This window comes from Hyaena hyaena, unplaced genomic scaffold (assembly GCF_003009895.1).
Source record: "Hyaena hyaena isolate Hyena2069 unplaced genomic scaffold, ASM300989v1 scaffold_1224, whole genome shotgun sequence".
Lineage (NCBI taxonomy): Eukaryota > Metazoa > Chordata > Mammalia > Carnivora > Hyaenidae > Hyaena > Hyaena hyaena.
In genome coordinates this window covers 319709-337944 of record NW_024081846.1, presented here as the reverse complement: position 1 = coordinate 337944, position 18236 = coordinate 319709, and the positions used below count along the sequence as shown (strand labels likewise).

Below are 18236 nucleotides of genomic sequence, written 5' to 3'. Positions count from 1 at the left end.
TATATGGTAGTGGAAAGACTGATATCTATATGTTTAAAACAATGAAGGTTTGATCCATACTTTGCACCTGATACAAAAATTTATCATAGACCCAAATAAAGAAATTATAAAATGTTTAGGAGATAAAAGAGAAAATATTTGCAACTTTTGGGTAGGGAAATATTTCTTATATACAAAGTCAAAAACAATCTATAAAAGTACAAGGTGATAAATTGGACTTCATCAAAATGAAAGAATTCTTTTCTTCAAAAACACTCATAAGAGAAGAAAATACAAGTCACAGACTATAAGAAATTATTTACAAAGCATCTGTCTGAAAAAGGATTTGTATCAGGAACATATGCTGACTCTCGAAACTTAGTAATAATGAACACAGGCAATCCAATAAAAATGGGCCAAAGATGTGAACAAACACTTCACCAAAAAACATGTACAGATGGCAAATAAAAATATGGAAATATGTTCAACATCATAAATCATTATAAAAATGCAAATTAAAACCACTATGAGAGACTACTACCCAAGTATCAGGATTAAAATGAAAAACACTCACTATACAAAGTGCTGGTGAAGTTGTAGAGGACCTGGATCCATCATATGTTCTTCTTGGGAATGTAAAATGGTGCAATTACTTTAGAAAGTATGTATGCAGATTCTGAAAAAGCTATATACCTACCATATGATCTAGCCTTTCCATTTCTATCTACCCATGAGAAAAGAAAACATAGATCTCTTTAGGACTTGTACTTGAGCATCCATAGTAGGTTTATTTGTAATAGCAAAAAGTTAGAAAAGATCCAACTGCCCATTAACATAACTGGATTAGCCAACAACTTTGATGAATCTCAAAGTAATTAGTCTGAGTGAAAGAAGATATAGAAGTGTACATACTGTGTGATTCTACTTATATAAAACTAGAAAATGCAAACTATAGTGACAAGATCAGACTTAAACTTCCTCTTTTATAAAATGACTATAATAATCCTGTTTCTCTTGAGGATATTTGGTAAAAATTTAATGATAAAGGTAAGCATTTAAAATGTCATAGTGTTGGGGTGCCTGGGTGGCTCAGTCGGTTGAGCGTCCGACTTCAGGTCATGATCTCATGGCTCATGAGTTCAAGCCTTGTATCAGGCTCTGTGCTGACAGCTCAGAGTCTGGAGCCTGCTTCAGATTGTGTCTCCCTCTCTCTCTCTCTCTCTGCCTCTCCCCACTCATGCTCTGTCTCTCTCTTTCTCAAGAATAAATAAACATTAAAAACACATTTAAAAATAAAATGTCATAATGTTAGGGCCTGGGTGGCTCAGTCAATTAAGCATCCCACTCTTGGTCTTGGCTCAGGTCATAATCTCACGAGTTCGTGAGATCAGGCCTCATGTTGGTCTCTGTGCTGAAAGCACAGAGCCTGCTTAGGATTCTCTCTCTCTCTCTCTCTCTCTCTCAAAATAAATAAATAAATAAACATTAAAAAAATTTAAATGTCATAGAATTGGTTGCAGGGTGATGTCAGCAAATGGCAGCACAGGAATTTCTAGACTCATCCCTCAACCAAAAGAATGATTCACAAAAATGCCTTCACAAGAGCCAAGGATTCTAGCTAAGGTATACAGCAATTGGGTGAAACACAGAAGTAAGAAAAGATTCACACTCACCTGATCCTTCACCTACCCCAGACCTAGGCAGCCCTGTGTGGATTGTGGGGGAATTAGAGTATAGTGAATACCTAACTTCACCACAGACCTCTGGCCCACCTCAGCACCAGGAAACTTCCTGTAGCCCTAGGAGACTCCCTCCAGGCTTGCAAACCCAGGCCCCAAGTCACACCAGTGTTACTGGCTCCAGAGGCCCCAGGTAGATCTCTAAAGCTTCAGGCAGCTTACTTGACTCCCAGATCCTAGTGGGCCCCCATGAACCTCATCTGTTGATCTACCCTAGATTATGTTGGCATCCACAGTTCCAGGCAGCCCCTATGGCCCCAAAATCCTGGCAGGCTCCTTCAACCCTAAGCAGCTCCCATGTCACCAAGCTTCCAATAGGCCCCCATGAATTTAGGCTCCCATCTCATCCCAGCAGCAGCTTCTCCTGAGGTTGGGATACCTCCCTTGGTACCAGGCTCCCTGTCAGCTTGGTCAACCAAGCTCAAGGCCTTGTCTTCAGGGAGTTCACATTCTAGTGGGACCTTGCCTCCTTTGTTCATTTCACAACTGCATTTCCAGCACCCAGAAGAGTGTTTCACACATAGGAGGCCCTCAACAACTGTTTGTACCATAAATAATATATCAGTGGCTAGGCCAACAAGCCAATAATATATCGTACACCGTAAGTGTCATAAAGAATACAAGCAGGAGCACGTAACTAGAGAGAGAGAGAGAAGAGGTGACCTATATAAGTATCATTCTGGGAAGCCTGGGTGGCTCAGCTGGTTAAGACTCTGACTCATGACTTCAGCTTAGGTCATGATCTCATGATTTGGTTTGTGTGTTTGAGCTTTACGTGGGACTCTCCGTGGACAGTGTGGAAACTTCTTGGGATTTTCTCTCTCCCTCCCTCTCCATCCCTCCCCTGTTCTCTCCCTCTCTCTCAAAATAAATAAACTTAAAAATAAATATATAAATAAAATTATCATTTTGTCTTTGGAGGCTTAAGAAGCAGTACTAGGCTTCATAACTTCATATCCAGGTTATGACTCCAGCTACCTATATTGTCATTCTACCACATACTAAAACTGAGATCATTGAGAATGAGGGTGAAAGATGAGTGTTAAATTTTAAGTTTACTTATGAATTTTGTGGAAATTAATGGACTATGCAGGCATATGATGAGAATATTGGAAGTACAAAAAGAGGTTAACTATGCAAAATGTATAAATATATAAAATATTTTTATCTGATTTAGTACAATTATTTAAAAGAAAAATTTCTGAAAGGCATAAAACTGAGCCCACTGAGTATAATTAAAAAACAAAACAAAAATATTAAACGGATGGTTTTGGGATGGGGGCTGAGGAAATGGGTGAAATAGATAATGGGGATTAAGGAGTGCACTTGTGATTAGCACCAGGTGTTACATGGTAGTGTTGAATCACACTATTGCACATCAAAACTAGTATAACACTGTGTGTTAACAAACTAGAATTAAAATAAATTTTTAAAAAATTAAACTGTTTTTTAAAAATTTATATAACATATAGAAACTAGACTGGATAGACATAGCTAATAAATACTAGACTCTATCATTACTAGACAGTACAATCAAAATTTAAAATAGCAATATTTTTGGTCTATAAAAGCAAATTATATTTCTTATTTTCAACTAAATTAGATCTTTTAGTTTCAAAAGACAATGAAAAAAACAGTCAAATCATTGTATCTTTTACTGGAAATTCCCAGCTGAAAAGTTAAATTTTATTACATCTGTAAAATTAAATATTACTTAGAGAAGAATAAGAACAGAATAGGCCAGTGCCTACAAAATTAAAAAGCAAATCTACACACCATACACTTAAAGAAGCAAAACTATATACATGTATACACAAAATATGTAGAAGTCACTGAAAAATGCATCACGTTGATGTTTCCAGTAATGTAGAAACAGTCAGAAAGAGTCAGACAATATTCCCTCTGGCCGAAAACCACGTAGGAAAAAGAAAATATTAGCAGTTCCACAATGATTTATGGTTTTAAAAGTTTGTATTGTATATACAGTATTTAACACATTTATTCAACATATAGTTTTTTATTAAATAAAAAGTTACAACCTATAGTCAGTGCTGATAATTGCATTTATAAATGAAATAAAGGCCTTTATTTGTATTTTCACCTTGAAAATATTTTCTTCTAAAATTGTTTAGATCTAAAATGAGGAAAAAGAAATGGACATTATATCAGCAAAAACAATTTTAAATGAATTCCATAAAATAGAAGTATAAAAAGTATTTTATTGTTACATAATGAAACCATAAATTATGAATAAAATCAAAACTCAAAAAGGCCTTTCTACATGAAAATTTAACAACCCTCTATTAAACAAATCTCAGGTGACAGGGGATGTATAAATACAAATTACCAAAATCTATAAAATAATGTAATAAAAAATATTTTCTATCAGAATTTATGGAATATGCTTAAAGTAGTGATAACAAGAAAATTTATTGCCTTAAACATTTTTACCAAAAAAATTAAAAAGTTAATTAAACCCTCAATATAAAATACCAAAATTTACATGTGCAATCACCCTTTAATCAACAATCCTTCAGGATTCATCCTTAAATCACTACTAGGAATTTCATGACGTCCTTCCAACATTATAAAAATACATGTGTGCATATACTGAATTCTTAGCACTCTAGATCTGTAAGAAGCTGAAAAGGAGCAGGAAAAGAGCAGTTCTAGGGGAAGTTTTAGTACATGAGAAAATGTCTTGGAGTCTAGGGCTGTGCATTAGTAAATGGGTGTAAAGTTTAGACTTTATGGCTCTTTATGGAGGAAAACACTACCTCTACCAATCACGCACATAAAGGCATATACATACATGAAAACAATTAATGGGAATTGTCTGAAAACCAAATCCTAGTGTTGGGAAATATGATTATAATATGCACTCTTGCTTTGTGTATAGAATTTTAAAAAATCATCAGATATTGTTTATTTTATTTATTTTTAATTTTTTTAATGTTTTATTTATTTCTAGGAGAGAGAGAGAGTGACAGCGTGAGCAGGGGTGGGTCAGAGAGAGAGGGAGTCACAGATTGAATCAGGCTCCAGGCTCTGAGCCGGCAGGCAGCACAGAGCCCGACGCGGGCCTCGAACCCACGAACCGCGAGATCATGACCTAAGCGAAAGTCGGACGCTTAACCGACTAAGCCACCCAGGCGCCCCAGATATTGTTTATTTTAAAGTGAGATGATTTTTTCTTATGTTTTTGATGAAGTGCAATAATGTATGCAAGATATTTAGAAGTAAAAGATACTAATGGTTGCCACGGCTGCAAGGATGGATGAAGCAAAGCAGGAATCAGTAATGTAGAACACAAACTTGTGGAGAATAATGAAGCAGGAAAAAAAGAGGGAAATTAAGGCAAAAGAGCACACTTAAGAATTAGAGAAGTCAGTGACTCATTAAACACACACACACACACACACACACACACACACACACACACACATCAGAATCATAGGGGTCTCAGAAGATGAAAAGAGAGAAAAAGGGATAGGAGGTTTGTGTGAGTAAATCATAGCAGAAAACTTTCCTAAGCTGGGGAAAGACACAGACATCAAAATTCAGGAAGCACACAGAACTTCCATTAAATTCAACAAAAACCAATAGGCAACAAGGCATATCACAGTCAAATTCACAAAATAAACAGACAAGGGAAGAATTATGAATGCAGCAAGGGAATAAAGGTCCTTAACCTATTAGGGAAAACAGATCAGGTTCACAGCAGAAAAAATATGCAGCCAAGAATTCCTTATGCAGCAAGGCTGTCATTCCAAATAGGAGAGAGAAACAGTTTCCTAGACAAACAAAAACTAAGAGTTCATAACCACTAAACCAACCCTGCAGGAATTTTAAGGAGGACTCTCTGAAGAGAGAAAAAATGAAACAAAATTTTACTTGTATGTGGAATTTAAGATACAAAACAGATGAAAATAAGGAAAGGGAAGCAAAAATAATATAAAACAGGGAAGAGGACAAAATATAAGAGAATCTTAAATATAGAGAACAAACAAGGTTGCTGGAGGGATTGTGGGCGGGGAGATGGCTAAATGGACAAGGGATATTGAAGAAGACACTTGCTGGGATGAGGACTGGGTGTGATACGTAGGGAATGAATCACTGGATTGTACTCCTGAAATCATTATTGCACTATATGCTAACTAACTTGGATGTAAATTAAAAAAAAAAAAAACATGTAAAAGATACTAGGGGCACCTGAGTGACTCAGTCAGTTAAGCTCCTGGCTCTTGATTTTGGATCAGGTCTTAGTCTCACCATTTGTGGGACTGAACCCCGTGTCCAGCTCTGTGCTGTCAGCTTGGGATTGTCTCTCTCCTTCTCTCTCTCTTCCCTCCCCTATTAATTTTCTGTCTCTCTCAAAAATAAATAAATAAACATTAATAAAAAGAGAGAGAGATAATAGTAATGCTTAATAAGTTCTACATTTCTTCTGTTTCCCCTTAGAGTACCAAAGTTAATTAGAAAACATACTACAGTACTATGCTGAATTTTTTTATATGCGTTTTTGTATTTTATCCTTACAAAAGTCCTTTGTCTGCATTTCACAGAAGAGTAAACAGGGATAAGATGGTTAAGTACCTTTTCCAGATATAAATAGTCAGCTAAGGTCAGATCATGAACTCAACCCAAACATAGCCCGATGAAAAACTAATGCTTTTAAGCATTGCACAATGCTGTTTCCTGATCTAATGAAATTAATTTACAGTTGGGATTCAAATGTATTTATTTGAAAAGAAAAATTTTCTTTATATAAAGTTCTTAGATTGCTTGGTCTATACTCAAAGATTTTTTTTGACAATGTGACATTTAAGACTTGTAGTTACATAATATTCAGGCATAGAATATTTTCTTATAACTTCATAAAATTACATAGTGACTCAGTCCTACTGACTTGCATTTCTATTCATTTAAATACCTGTTCTGTAATTATAAAAAAAAAAAGTAACAAGAGATAGACTAGATCTGGAAGCATACTGATATACGAAGGCATGAGGGAGTCATCTGGAGTGCTGCTTCATAGCTAAATACATATGAAAAAGTTAAATGGGCTATATATCCTTAAAATTATGTGCACCATATTGTATATAAGTTATGCCTTAATTTAAAAAGACACAGATGGGGTGCCTGGGTGGCTTAGTCGGTTAAGTGTCGGGACTCTGGTTCAGATCATGATCTCACCATGAGATCAGGCTCTGCTGTCAACATAGAGCCCCCTTAAGATCTTCTGTCCACCTCTCTCTCTTCCCCTCCCCTGATCACATGTGCTCATGCTCACTCAGTCTCTCTCTCTTAGAAATATATAAACATTAAACAAAATAAACAAAATAAACAGATACAGAAAAGAAAGAAAGGAGGAATGGAAAAGAAAGGAAAGGAAAGGAAAGGAAGGGAAGGGAAGGAAAGGAAAGGAAAGGAAGGGAAGGGAAGGGAAAGAAGAAAGGAATGGAAACAGATTATCATGATATGGTAAGAAGGCACAGGTTATTGAGTTTGAGGCAAAATACAGGTGAAGGTATCAAGTGGCAATTGATTACATGAATCTGGAATTCAGTCTAAAATGGAAATAAAAATTTGGGAATCATCACGGCATAGATAATACTTAAAGTCATGATGCAAAGTCCATCAACTGATGAACAGATATAGAAAATGTGATATACACACACATACACACGTATGCGCGCGCGCGCGCGCACACACACACACATTCTTTTTGATGAAAGAATGAAATCCTGCCATTTACTGCAACATTGAAGGTATTATACTAACCAAAATCAGTCAGTCAGAGAAGAGAGATATCTTATGATTTCACTTATATGTGGAATTTTAGACACTCAACAGATGAACATAGGGAAAGGGAAGGAAAAACACGATAAAAACAGAGAGGGAGGCAAACTATAACAGTCTTTTAAATACAGAAAGCAAACAGGTTTGATGGAGGGAAGTGGGTGGGGAATGAGCTAAATGGGCATTAAGGACGGCATTTGTTGGGATGAGCACTGTGTGTCATATGTAAGAGATGAATCACTGGGTTCTACTCCTGAAACCAAGATAACGCTGTATGTTAACTAACTTGAATTTAATTTTTTTTAAAAAGAAAATATGTATATTTTAAAAAGAAAGAAAATATGTATATTTCAAATTAAAGCTGATAGAATTAAAAAATAAAATCGAGATGCTACATTAGATTCCTAGGGAGTAAGTGAAGTAATATGCAAAATCCCAGAATATGCTGAAGCTTGTGAAAATGAGATGTAAAGGTCCACCAAAAGTGTCAAAAACAGAAGAATGAGAAAAGATTAAAGAACATAATATGGAGTATATTATAAATGAATGCCACAGGAGACAGATTACTAACTCCTATTTTTATTTTTTTTCTATCAAGGGATGAATCTTTAAACTCTATAGTTCAGTGCGATTATCTGAAGGAAGAAAAGAATAATTAAAGCTGTGAGGAGAGAGTAACAAATCACCCAATGCTTGGGGGATATTGAAAAGTTTTTCCAAGTAATCATAGTATCACTATAAGTTAACTTTGAAAAATGATGAAGAAGAACAATATAAGCTGACTGACATGACAAATGCAAGGGACAGAAAAATAAAATCTTGAAAGCTTGAGGCTAACCTCTTGGAAATTCTTATTATTTAAAAATTTTTTCTTTTATATTTAACATCTTGAACCATGGTTTCACATATAGAGTAATAAACAAATTCACATTTTTAAAAAATGTTGCAAAACTCAATATTTCTTTTTGATAGTTTATATATATAAATCAAGATTGATCTCATTTTATAAAACTATGTGTGTGTGCCCACTGTTCATATAAGTGTTCAGTAGAATTTCATTAAATTCTTATAAAAGCATGGGGACTCTTTGCAAACACTATTGTAGATATTTGGATATTTGGAAATGGTTGAAAATGCTAATTAGAGGGAAAATATCAATGTCTAGTTCTCTGTACTTGTTTAGCACAAGATTCTGACCTTGACTGGGTGCTACTAATCAATGCTTCCAGTAACTTCTATGCAAGCAAGCAATTAGGCAGTTCATTGAGTCAGAAATTTATAATATAATTTTATTTCTTTGTTAAACCAAGTGAATTTGTTAAACCAAAATAAAACAATTTCAGTTGAAATGTTTGGAAAGTCCCAAAACTCCAGTGAAGGTAACCTAGATTTACTTTCTGGAGATAAGATTGGAATGTAATTATAATTTATTAAATTGCAACTTAATAAGGAAAGATGATCTAATTAAACAGGTAGGTCAGTGTAAGGCAGTGGCCCTTAATGACTCATTCCCGCAACCAGGAGCATCAACTTTACTGGGAAGCTGTGAATTGTTTGTTGTGAGACTGACATAGATATTTCAAGAAGGATGTATTGCCAAAGAAATTCTTAATGTTTTCCTGTTCTATGTGAAAGAACATTACCTTTATCAAAAATAAAGAAAAGCATAATTGTCATCTCCACCTCTTTGGTAAACATCGAATATCCATTCTATTTCTGTGAGGAGGAATGAATAAGAGCCAACTTCCCTTTGAGACATAGTAAATACAAGGAAGGAACTTCTGGAAACATGAAAATTTAGTTGATTCTGAAGTTCTTCTGCTCTCTTTAATAACATGTTTATTATTCTAAAACTACAAGTTGACATATTGGTTGTTTGGTGCATGTACAATTGGAGGAAAAAGTAAAAATATCTAAAAGTTTAGTGTAAAGGAACATACTACAATATATTTGGTGGAAGAACAACATTGAAATTAAAAGGCAACCATGGACATTGATATATATCAAGTTATATTTATAATGTAGCACCCATCCAGTACTATTTTTATATGTCTGGCAAGCAAGTGCTAGTCTTTCATTCAAATATATATGTATATTTATATTGAGAATCTATTATATCTCATATGTGCTGATTATTTGCATTGGGAAATCCTGACATCATGGAAAGTATAGACCTCCATCCCTTACAATGTGGGCAGATTTTATATTATTTTCCAAAGAATTCCATTACTGTAGGTCATTTGATTCAACTTTTTTTTTTTTTTTTTAGCGACTTGGAGTTATGAGTTAGGGTGCTGACTTGCCAAATTTCAGGCTGAACTACAGTTTGCAAGGATAAAGAATAAGCTAAAGTCAAGAAGAAAGTGATCAATGAAATGATGTCAACCCACTCTACAAGAAAGAAAGAAAGAAAGAAAGAAAGAGAAAGAGAGAAAGAGAGAAAGAGAGAAAGAAAGATAGAAAGAAAGAAAGAAAGAAAGAAAGAAAGAAAGAAAGAAAGAAAGAAAGAAAGAAGGAAAGAAAGAAAGAAAGAAGGAAAGAAGGAAAGAAAGAAAGAGAAAAGAGAGGAAGGGGAGGGAGAAAAAAGAAAGAAAAGAAATGAAGGAAGGGGAAAAAATAAGGAAGGAAAAAAAGAATAGAAAGCAAAAAGACTTTGGTTCTGGTGTAGTCTTGGGTCACTGAATCAAGGTGAGCAGGAGGTAGCTGAGACACTAAATTAATTTCAATCTCTGGTGGAATACAGAAGGTGTTAACCCATTCTGCCTATTATGAAGCCATTGGGGAGAAATGAGCATCTAAGAATCTCTAGAGAATGATGACCCACACCTGCTCCCATTCTCTGAACTCACACATCATACAATACTTAACTATCTGAGCTGCAGTTTTTCTAAGCTTCAATAATTTTTTTGCCCAATTACCTCACAGTTTTGTTGGTATATCACAACATAATATTTCTGAACATTTCATTACAGTAAAAAAACATTATACAAACATTGGATATCATTATCATTCTGCTCAGACTACATAAGGAGCATTATTTTCTAATGTACAATTCTGAATATGAACCTTCAGTAAAAGATGACTTAGAGGGAAAGCCCCTGAAAATGATGGCTTATTATAAACTCTTGAAACAACAATAAAATAAAAATTGAAGTTGTGAGGATATGATACCATCCTTAAATATCATTAAACCCCATTCCCTGAGCTATTAATTTTGAGTCTGCTAACTTGTCAAAGTCAATCACCATACACACTGCTACCAAATCATACTTCCTAGAGCATACTTATTGTTTTACCTTCTGCTTAAAAATCTTCCAACAGATGCTCTTTCCTATAAATTAAAGCATTTAGTTGAAAGGTTATGACCTTTTAAATTGGCTATAAATTCTATCTCCAACCATGTTCCTTTCCCAGAGTAGGATAATGTAACTATTTGCAAGCCCCTCGAAGAGTCCATGGTAAGAATAAGTTTCCCCTCGCTGTAGTACCCCAAGGCTATTCTAATTCATCTACAATAGGAAGGATGTGATGTTTTATTTTCCTCTTTAAGACACCAATATTTGGGGTGCCTGGGTGGCTTAATCGGTTGAGCATCCGACTTTTGCTCAGGTCATGATCTCGCGGTTCGTGGGTTCGAGCCCCGCGTCAGGCTCTGTGCTGACTGCCAACTCAGGGCCTGGAGCCTGTTTCAGTCTGTGACTCCCTCTCTCTGACCCTTCTCTGCTCACGCTGTCTCTCTCTCTCTCTTTCTCTCTTAGAAATAAATAAAACATTAAAAAAAAAAAGACACCAATATCACCAGTATATGGAATATACCTTGTATTTAATGCACACCTCCTGAATCCTATATATGTAGCTGATAGTCTATAAACATCCATTCTTATTCATTAGAGTATATTATTATTATTTCAAAATATTTGCTTTTATGCATTCCCTAATTAACTGCATAGATATATTAGTATTCTTTTGTTGCAAAAATAAGAAAACCCAATCCAAAATGACCTAAACTATACAGGGAATTTTCTTAATTGTATGGCTAAAAATAAAAATCAAAAGTGGGCATACTTCTGGAGCCAAAGGTTTTCAATGTCCTTAAGTCACCAGATTCATTACTCTGCAGTCCTCTCAGTTCTGTTCCCCTCCCTGTATTGGCTTTACTGGAAGGTTATGTTGCAATCCTATTCAAAATCAATCTGTGGTTTCAAACATGGAACTAAAAGCAAGGTACTTAACTCCTCAGTGGATGGCGTTTTACACAGCAAGACAGAATGAATAAAAATATGAGACTTAATGTCACCTTCCAGTTTCCTTAGGCCAAATTTCAAGGCATAAGAACATCTGTACCTCAAGGAGGAGTAATGTGATACAGCTTCTCACCACTACAGGCAGGGCTCAGGACTAATGGCAGACAGCCATGTAGGTTGGTGAGTGAGAAACTAAGGTTTCTCTGTCTAGTCAAAAGACAGAAAGAAATTTCACTAGTGGATGTTATCAAATGTAACAGCATGTAGCAGGCATGGGTCTGGGTGTTCTTTCTGTTGCCTCAAACTTCCCAGGAATGATAGTCACGAGGCCATGGGGACCAAGGAGCAACGAAGCAATATCATCTAATTACTATTTACATATAGTCACAGCTCTTACAAAGAATAGCTTGGCATTGGCAAAGTAGTCTGTCCATGAACTTATGGCCCACCCATTCTTCTAAATTATTTTTAAGAATCATATCACATTTTAAACTGCATCTGATCTTAATGATAGTTGCTAAATTATAATGAGTATGTCAGACTCTACTCCATTTAAGACCTAGAAATTTCAAATAATTGGGAAGGACACATTGGTTGCTCAAAGGAAAGGTGTTTCCTACTGAAGCTATACATATGAAGCAAAAAGAAGAATCATAAGACATTTTCTGTTGTTTTTTGTTTGCTTTGCTTTGGACTCATCATTTCATTCACTCAATAAGTACTTATTTAACACTTATTATGTGTCAGGCAATGTTACCCATGCTAAAAATTTATAATAAACATACAAAACTCCTTGCCCTTATATTCTAGGGGAGGGAGACAAACAATTATGAGGATCAATTAGGAAAATATATAATACAGTTCATAGTAAAAGGCCCGAAGTTGAGTGAGCAAGGTAGAAAATACTGGAAATTGGGATCGGGGGAATAAAGGGTGGGAAGCAAATCCTATAGGGCCTCCCGGCCTATTGTAAGAGCTGTGGCTTATTTTCAGAGTGAGACTGAAGGTGCTAGAAGAGCTACTGGGGAAGCAGCCAGCAGGTTTCAAGAGAAGAATGACATATTTTGATTCATGTTTTAACAAAATTTTCTACTGCTCTGAAGTTGGACTAAATGTGGACAGTTAGGAAGCTGTTGTAAATATTAAGGACAAGAGATGAGGATACTTAAGGCCAAAATGGGTTCTGTGCAATGGTAAGAAAGTGTATGATTCTATACTTTGAATGGAAGGCTTTTCAAGATTTGCTGATAGATCTAATGTGGGAGTAAGAGAGAGAGAAGAATCAAGAGTATGAGGTTTGGAAGTGAACAACTAGAATTAGGGAATTGCTATATCATGGGATAGAGAAGCTTCAGGATGACCATGTTTCACTGGAAAGATCAGAAGTTAAATTTTGGATAAGCTGTGTATGCCTTTAGGTAACCAAGTAGAGATGTTGAGTTGATATTTGGGTATTTGAATATGTAGGTCAAAAGAGAGCTCCAGAATGGGGTATAAAGTTGGGAATCCTCAGCATATAAATACAGATATTTAAAGACTTTAGATTTGATGAAATCATGAAAGGAGTGTGAATAGGAAAGAGGAAATGTCTGAAGATAGCCCTGGGGTACTAAAACAGTAACAGTTCTGAGAAAAAAAAAATGAAGAGTGGCCTTTGAGGTATGAATTAATTGTACTTCACTAGAAGCCATGGGAAAAAAATAACGGTTTAATGATGAGAGATAAGCTGCCAGTACATCAAATAAGAGAAGAGGATCAACAACTGAGCCAATAATGCCTTTGAGAAAGGCAATTTTCATGGAGTCAAAGAGGCAAAATTAGAGGCAGTTCAACAAAGAATTGAAAAGTGTGATTATAACAGTGACAACCATGACCTTAGCTTTCCAACTACATATCCAGATAACACGTCATCCAAAGGAGGGAAAAGTAAGTAATATCATTACACTGGCATGTAAGCATTTATTCTGAGGTTCATATGAACTGGGCTAGCTTTGGTCATGTGCTTTTTTCAATCACAATGGAATAAAGCGGCTTGAGTAGTGTTCTGAATTAGTTTAGCTGAAGCTCTATGTATCTCCCCCCTCCTCCTTGTCAGGAGCCAGGTATGGGGTCATATTTCTCAGAACCACAAGAGTCCACAAGTAGATATGAGTCCTGATGGGAAGAAGGAAGGCAAACATGATGTTGGAAGGTCATCAAAACTCATTCACTAAACTGATGTCCTTCGTAAATCTTAGCCATAACAATATAAGTATAACACAGAACTGGACGGGAATACCTACACCAAAGTGTTTGTTGATGCTTGCTTTAAGCACACATCAAAGAAAATGTGTTTCCTTTAATTCAATCAAATGAAATATATGAACAGAATTAAAATATTTTAGTATGAAATATTTTGGACATAAATATGTACAGATGGTTATCAACAAGCTAAAATTGTTCAATTGTTCCTGAATATAAATATCAGACTTGTAGAACAACTCTTATAACACTCATTTCTTATTAAAAACTAAAGACTGTCCCTGCCCATTAAACAATTTATAACTTGAAACATGAAAATATACTTTTATTTCATTACCCACTTCTTATTAAATGTTTTATATGAATGCTTTTTTAAAAAAATTCCTGATGAGTAGATTGAGTTATAATCCTAGTAAGCAGGTAATTTAAGTGTATTGATTTCACTTGGTAATGTGTCACTAGAATATCAAGTCCTATACTTTTTTTATTTTTTAAATTTTAGTTAGTTAACATACAGTGCAATATTAGTTTCAGAAGTAGAATTCAGTGATTCCTCATATACAACACCCAGTGCTCATCACAAGTGCCTCCTTAATACCCATCACCCATCTAGGTCAATTCCCACCCACCTCCCTCCATCGACCCTCAGTTTGTTCTCTATCGTAAATTTTTAATTTTAAAAAAAAGTAATGAATACAAACTAGTTTCTTAACTTATTTTTTTTCTTTACTGCATAAACACAAATTTTTCCCAAGTCACTAAGAAAACATGAAAATTCCTTATAGTTTATTTTCCAGAACATATGATATCTGTTTGCCTTAATCTTTCCTATGCATGTTATCCAGGACATTCTGGACTATGAATGAAAAGGGAGAAGTCAAAAAGATGGAAGCAGAGGAGGCAGAGAAAAGAGGAGGAAAGAGTAGAAGAGGAATCAGAGACAAGAAACAGAAAGCAGCCCAGGTTAATTTGTATAATCATTACATAAACAGATGCCTTTCCCATTCTGTACACTGCAAATCCTACCACAGCAATGTCTATATTTATTAAACTTAGCTAAAAAACACAAATAGTGGACATAGATTACTTTTTTTACTTGAATAAATAAGGTAATGAATAATAGTCACTAAATGCTTCACCAGAGTCCTTGAAAGGGGAGCAAATCATTGAAAATTTACTCTGAATCAGGCATTTTCTTATTTTTCCTATTTTAGCCTCATGATCAAATTGGGAAACAGGCCATCTTTTGGTAATCAGAAAAGTAGAAATTAGAGATTTTTAGTACCATGCCTGATTTTGTGTACCTTTTAAGTTGGAACTGGAATTTGATTCCAGTTTCCTGATGTCAAGTCCTTTAATTATTGTTTTTCCCATCATGCTGCTTCTCAAATGAGAGGAAAACCATTAGGGCGCGGGCAATACTTTTCTCTACTCCATGTCTGATTATGACAAGAAGTAGCTAGTTTACATTGCATAAAATTGCTTAAATCTGAATTTCATGGTCTCAAAGGGAATTTTTTAAATTGTCAAATTTCTCTTTTTCTCTCTCTCTTTTAAATTTTAGAATGGGTTTTAACATTCAATGAGATGATAGCTTTAAAAAAAATCCATCAAATGATTAACGTTAACCTAGAGGGAGAAAACAAGTATCTTGGGTCAGGTTTCCTAGAAGGGGAGCCAAAAAGGGGAATTCTGATTCAAGTGATTTGTTGGGAATGTTTTCAGGAAGAGAGTAAGGAAAACAGGATAGGGGAGGGATAAGCAAGAACTTGATTTCTACTGGAGACTAACTTCATTCATCATACTACAAGCACACTCTAGGCATAAATTGCATGTGAAAATTAATCCTACCTTGAAACAAGGGAAATGGCCTTTTTATAGAGGTATCATTGGCTCCTGAGTTCTCCTAAATGTTGGGAAGTGCATTACATCCTAGGGCAAGGTAAGGGCAGTTGTTCTGAAAAGAGGGCCACTGAGCCACTAACCACGCACACATAACGAACATTCAGGACAGCTGGGGGATGGGTGCACCCACTGATAAAGAGAATCTGGGCAACATCAGTGTCCACAACTTAAACAGTACCTTAACAAAAGAGGTTCTTTTCAATCATTACTGGTACAAAAGGAAATAAGGAAAGTCCCATCATTTCTACACCATTTTATTAATGATGGTAACTAAGAACACAGCAACAACGACACTTTCACTATTTCTTTGAGTGTCTGTTTTTAATGAGTTAGGGGCAATTCATACCACAAAGAATTGCACACATGGGTTACTTGAAGCCAAAATAGAATGACATGGGACTTTCAATTCATGGGTGGAAGACCATCTTCATCTGGAGGAAAGAGGAGGTGGGAAAACTTGCCACAAAAACATTCAGATTGGCACTGCTCATACTTCACAACTGCACAGAGCAAACTGGGATTTCACTTCCTCTTGTTCTGAGATAGCAAATCCCTCCAAGGGACTTCATAATCAATAATTTCATATCTATATATTATCAAAAGTATTTTTCTAACTTGGTAAGAAAATAATAAATATTAGGATAAACCGCAATGGTTTATCTTATAATTAAGGAAAATTGTAAATGGCTTTGTTTGCAAGAGGATTTGAAAAAGACCAGCTAAATCCTCAAATAAGTTGAGCCATTTATGCAGGTTAACACATGGTATTGCTGGCATTTCTTATAAGCATCTTCTTTTACAGGTCTTGATAGAAATGCCCCAGGTTACTGAATAGAAACTATAAATTGAAAGACAAGTAGAATATCTGACAGTTGAAAGATCATTTAGGATTCAATTATTAAGTCACCCCAATTCAGAAAGCTTTTATTATTTCACCCCAGTCTGAAGATCTGAGGCAACAAGAAATTAAGAGACACCGGGAGAAAAATACTTATAACATTCCATCAACATGGAAAAAAGGAAGACAAGAAATGAAACCAGAATGAAAGATTAGCATGCTATTGAAGTAACATAAGTAAGGAATAATGTGCACAATTTATAAAAGGCCTTCCACAAATATTATGTTGGAAGTATTTATATGTTAACAAGCCAATTCATTAATTCCAGTGGGAAGAGATAGGAATACAAATCTTGCGGTGGTATAGAAAACAAATATAAAAAAGACTTCAATGGGCTTGCTTTTGGCTTTGTACTGACCAAATATTGTACAAAAAAGCAAATAAAGGCCCAGTCGTTAATCTCAAGGATCTTACTGTTTTAAGCGTTCTAATAGAAGAGTAAGGTAAATACAAGCCAGAGAAAGAAATTCTAACTCTGCTCAGGGAGCTTAGGGAAGATGCTACAACTAATACTTCTAGTTAGTTCCCCTGCCTTCTATGGCCATTAGCCATCCAATTCTTCCTAATCATTCAAATTAGAGCTTCCTTCAAATTGTACTTATGGGAATTCTTTTACTTTCCATGTATCTTTGTTATAAATATTACATCGAGTGTAAATCTAGACCAAGTATATCCATTATGTTTGCTCATCAGTTGGGCTTAATAGAAAACATGTATCATTTTTAAGCCATTTCTTCTACCTCTGCTTTCCTATGTATAGAGTTGCTTTCCTTATAATTTCCAGCATTCTCAATCACCTTTATCAAAACTTTAATACTTAGAAATCTTAATCTCCAGTGGAAACTAAGTAGCAGCCAACTTGAACCATCTATTGTACCAAAATTCTTTATATTGGCAAATTTATGAATATATTCCTAGAAGCATGTTTTTCATGGTACATCTTTTAGTAAATCACGAAACGCGTTTACTAGCAGACTCAAATTTATCTTCAATGTCTCTGTAATAAGGCAAAAGCAGACAAACCTATGTTTAGTAATAATGTTTCAGTGTTTTATCTTTTAGGAAAAAGCTTAGATATCCAATGAGTTTAACCCAATTTATTATTTAACTTAGCAAAACTTCAATGTTTCAGGTTACCAAAGATTTTGGAAAAGTTTACCTATAAACTTTTTTTACTTATTCAAAGTATCTGCTGTTAACAATACCCATGAATACTTTATGAGACAGACAAAATAAACCATTATTTTAAGTTATCTTTGCTGATAAATTGCAATAGAAATAATATGAGCTTATTTGACCTTTCATAAAGCTTGGTAAAACAAAAGTTTTATATTTAATGTTGATAATGCTAAAGACATGGTTATTTTAATTAGGCCAACAACCTTGAATTTCAGTTTATCAAGGTTATCCTTTTCGGAGTTTTAGAA

The 18236-nt window shown here is 35.0% G+C and overlaps 1 protein-coding gene across 2 annotated transcripts in view; it reads left to right on the top strand.

Annotated features, from left to right (window-relative positions):
• The window catches only part of CRISP2 (cysteine rich secretory protein 2), a 36318-nt gene extending 21264 nt beyond the window's left edge, over positions 1–15054 (top strand). Inside the window, exon 10 of one of the 2 annotated variants that reach the window (XM_039222914.1) lies at positions 14851–15054. In XM_039222914.1, the coding sequence (XP_039078845.1) occupies positions 14851–14867 (17 nt within the window). In that variant the 3' untranslated portion in view covers positions 14868–15054. Of the gene's footprint in view, positions 1–9789; positions 9904–14850 lie in introns of those variants that run through there. The other variant, XM_039222913.1, reaches the window with a different exon arrangement.
• Positions 15055–18236: the final 3182 nt, after the last annotated feature.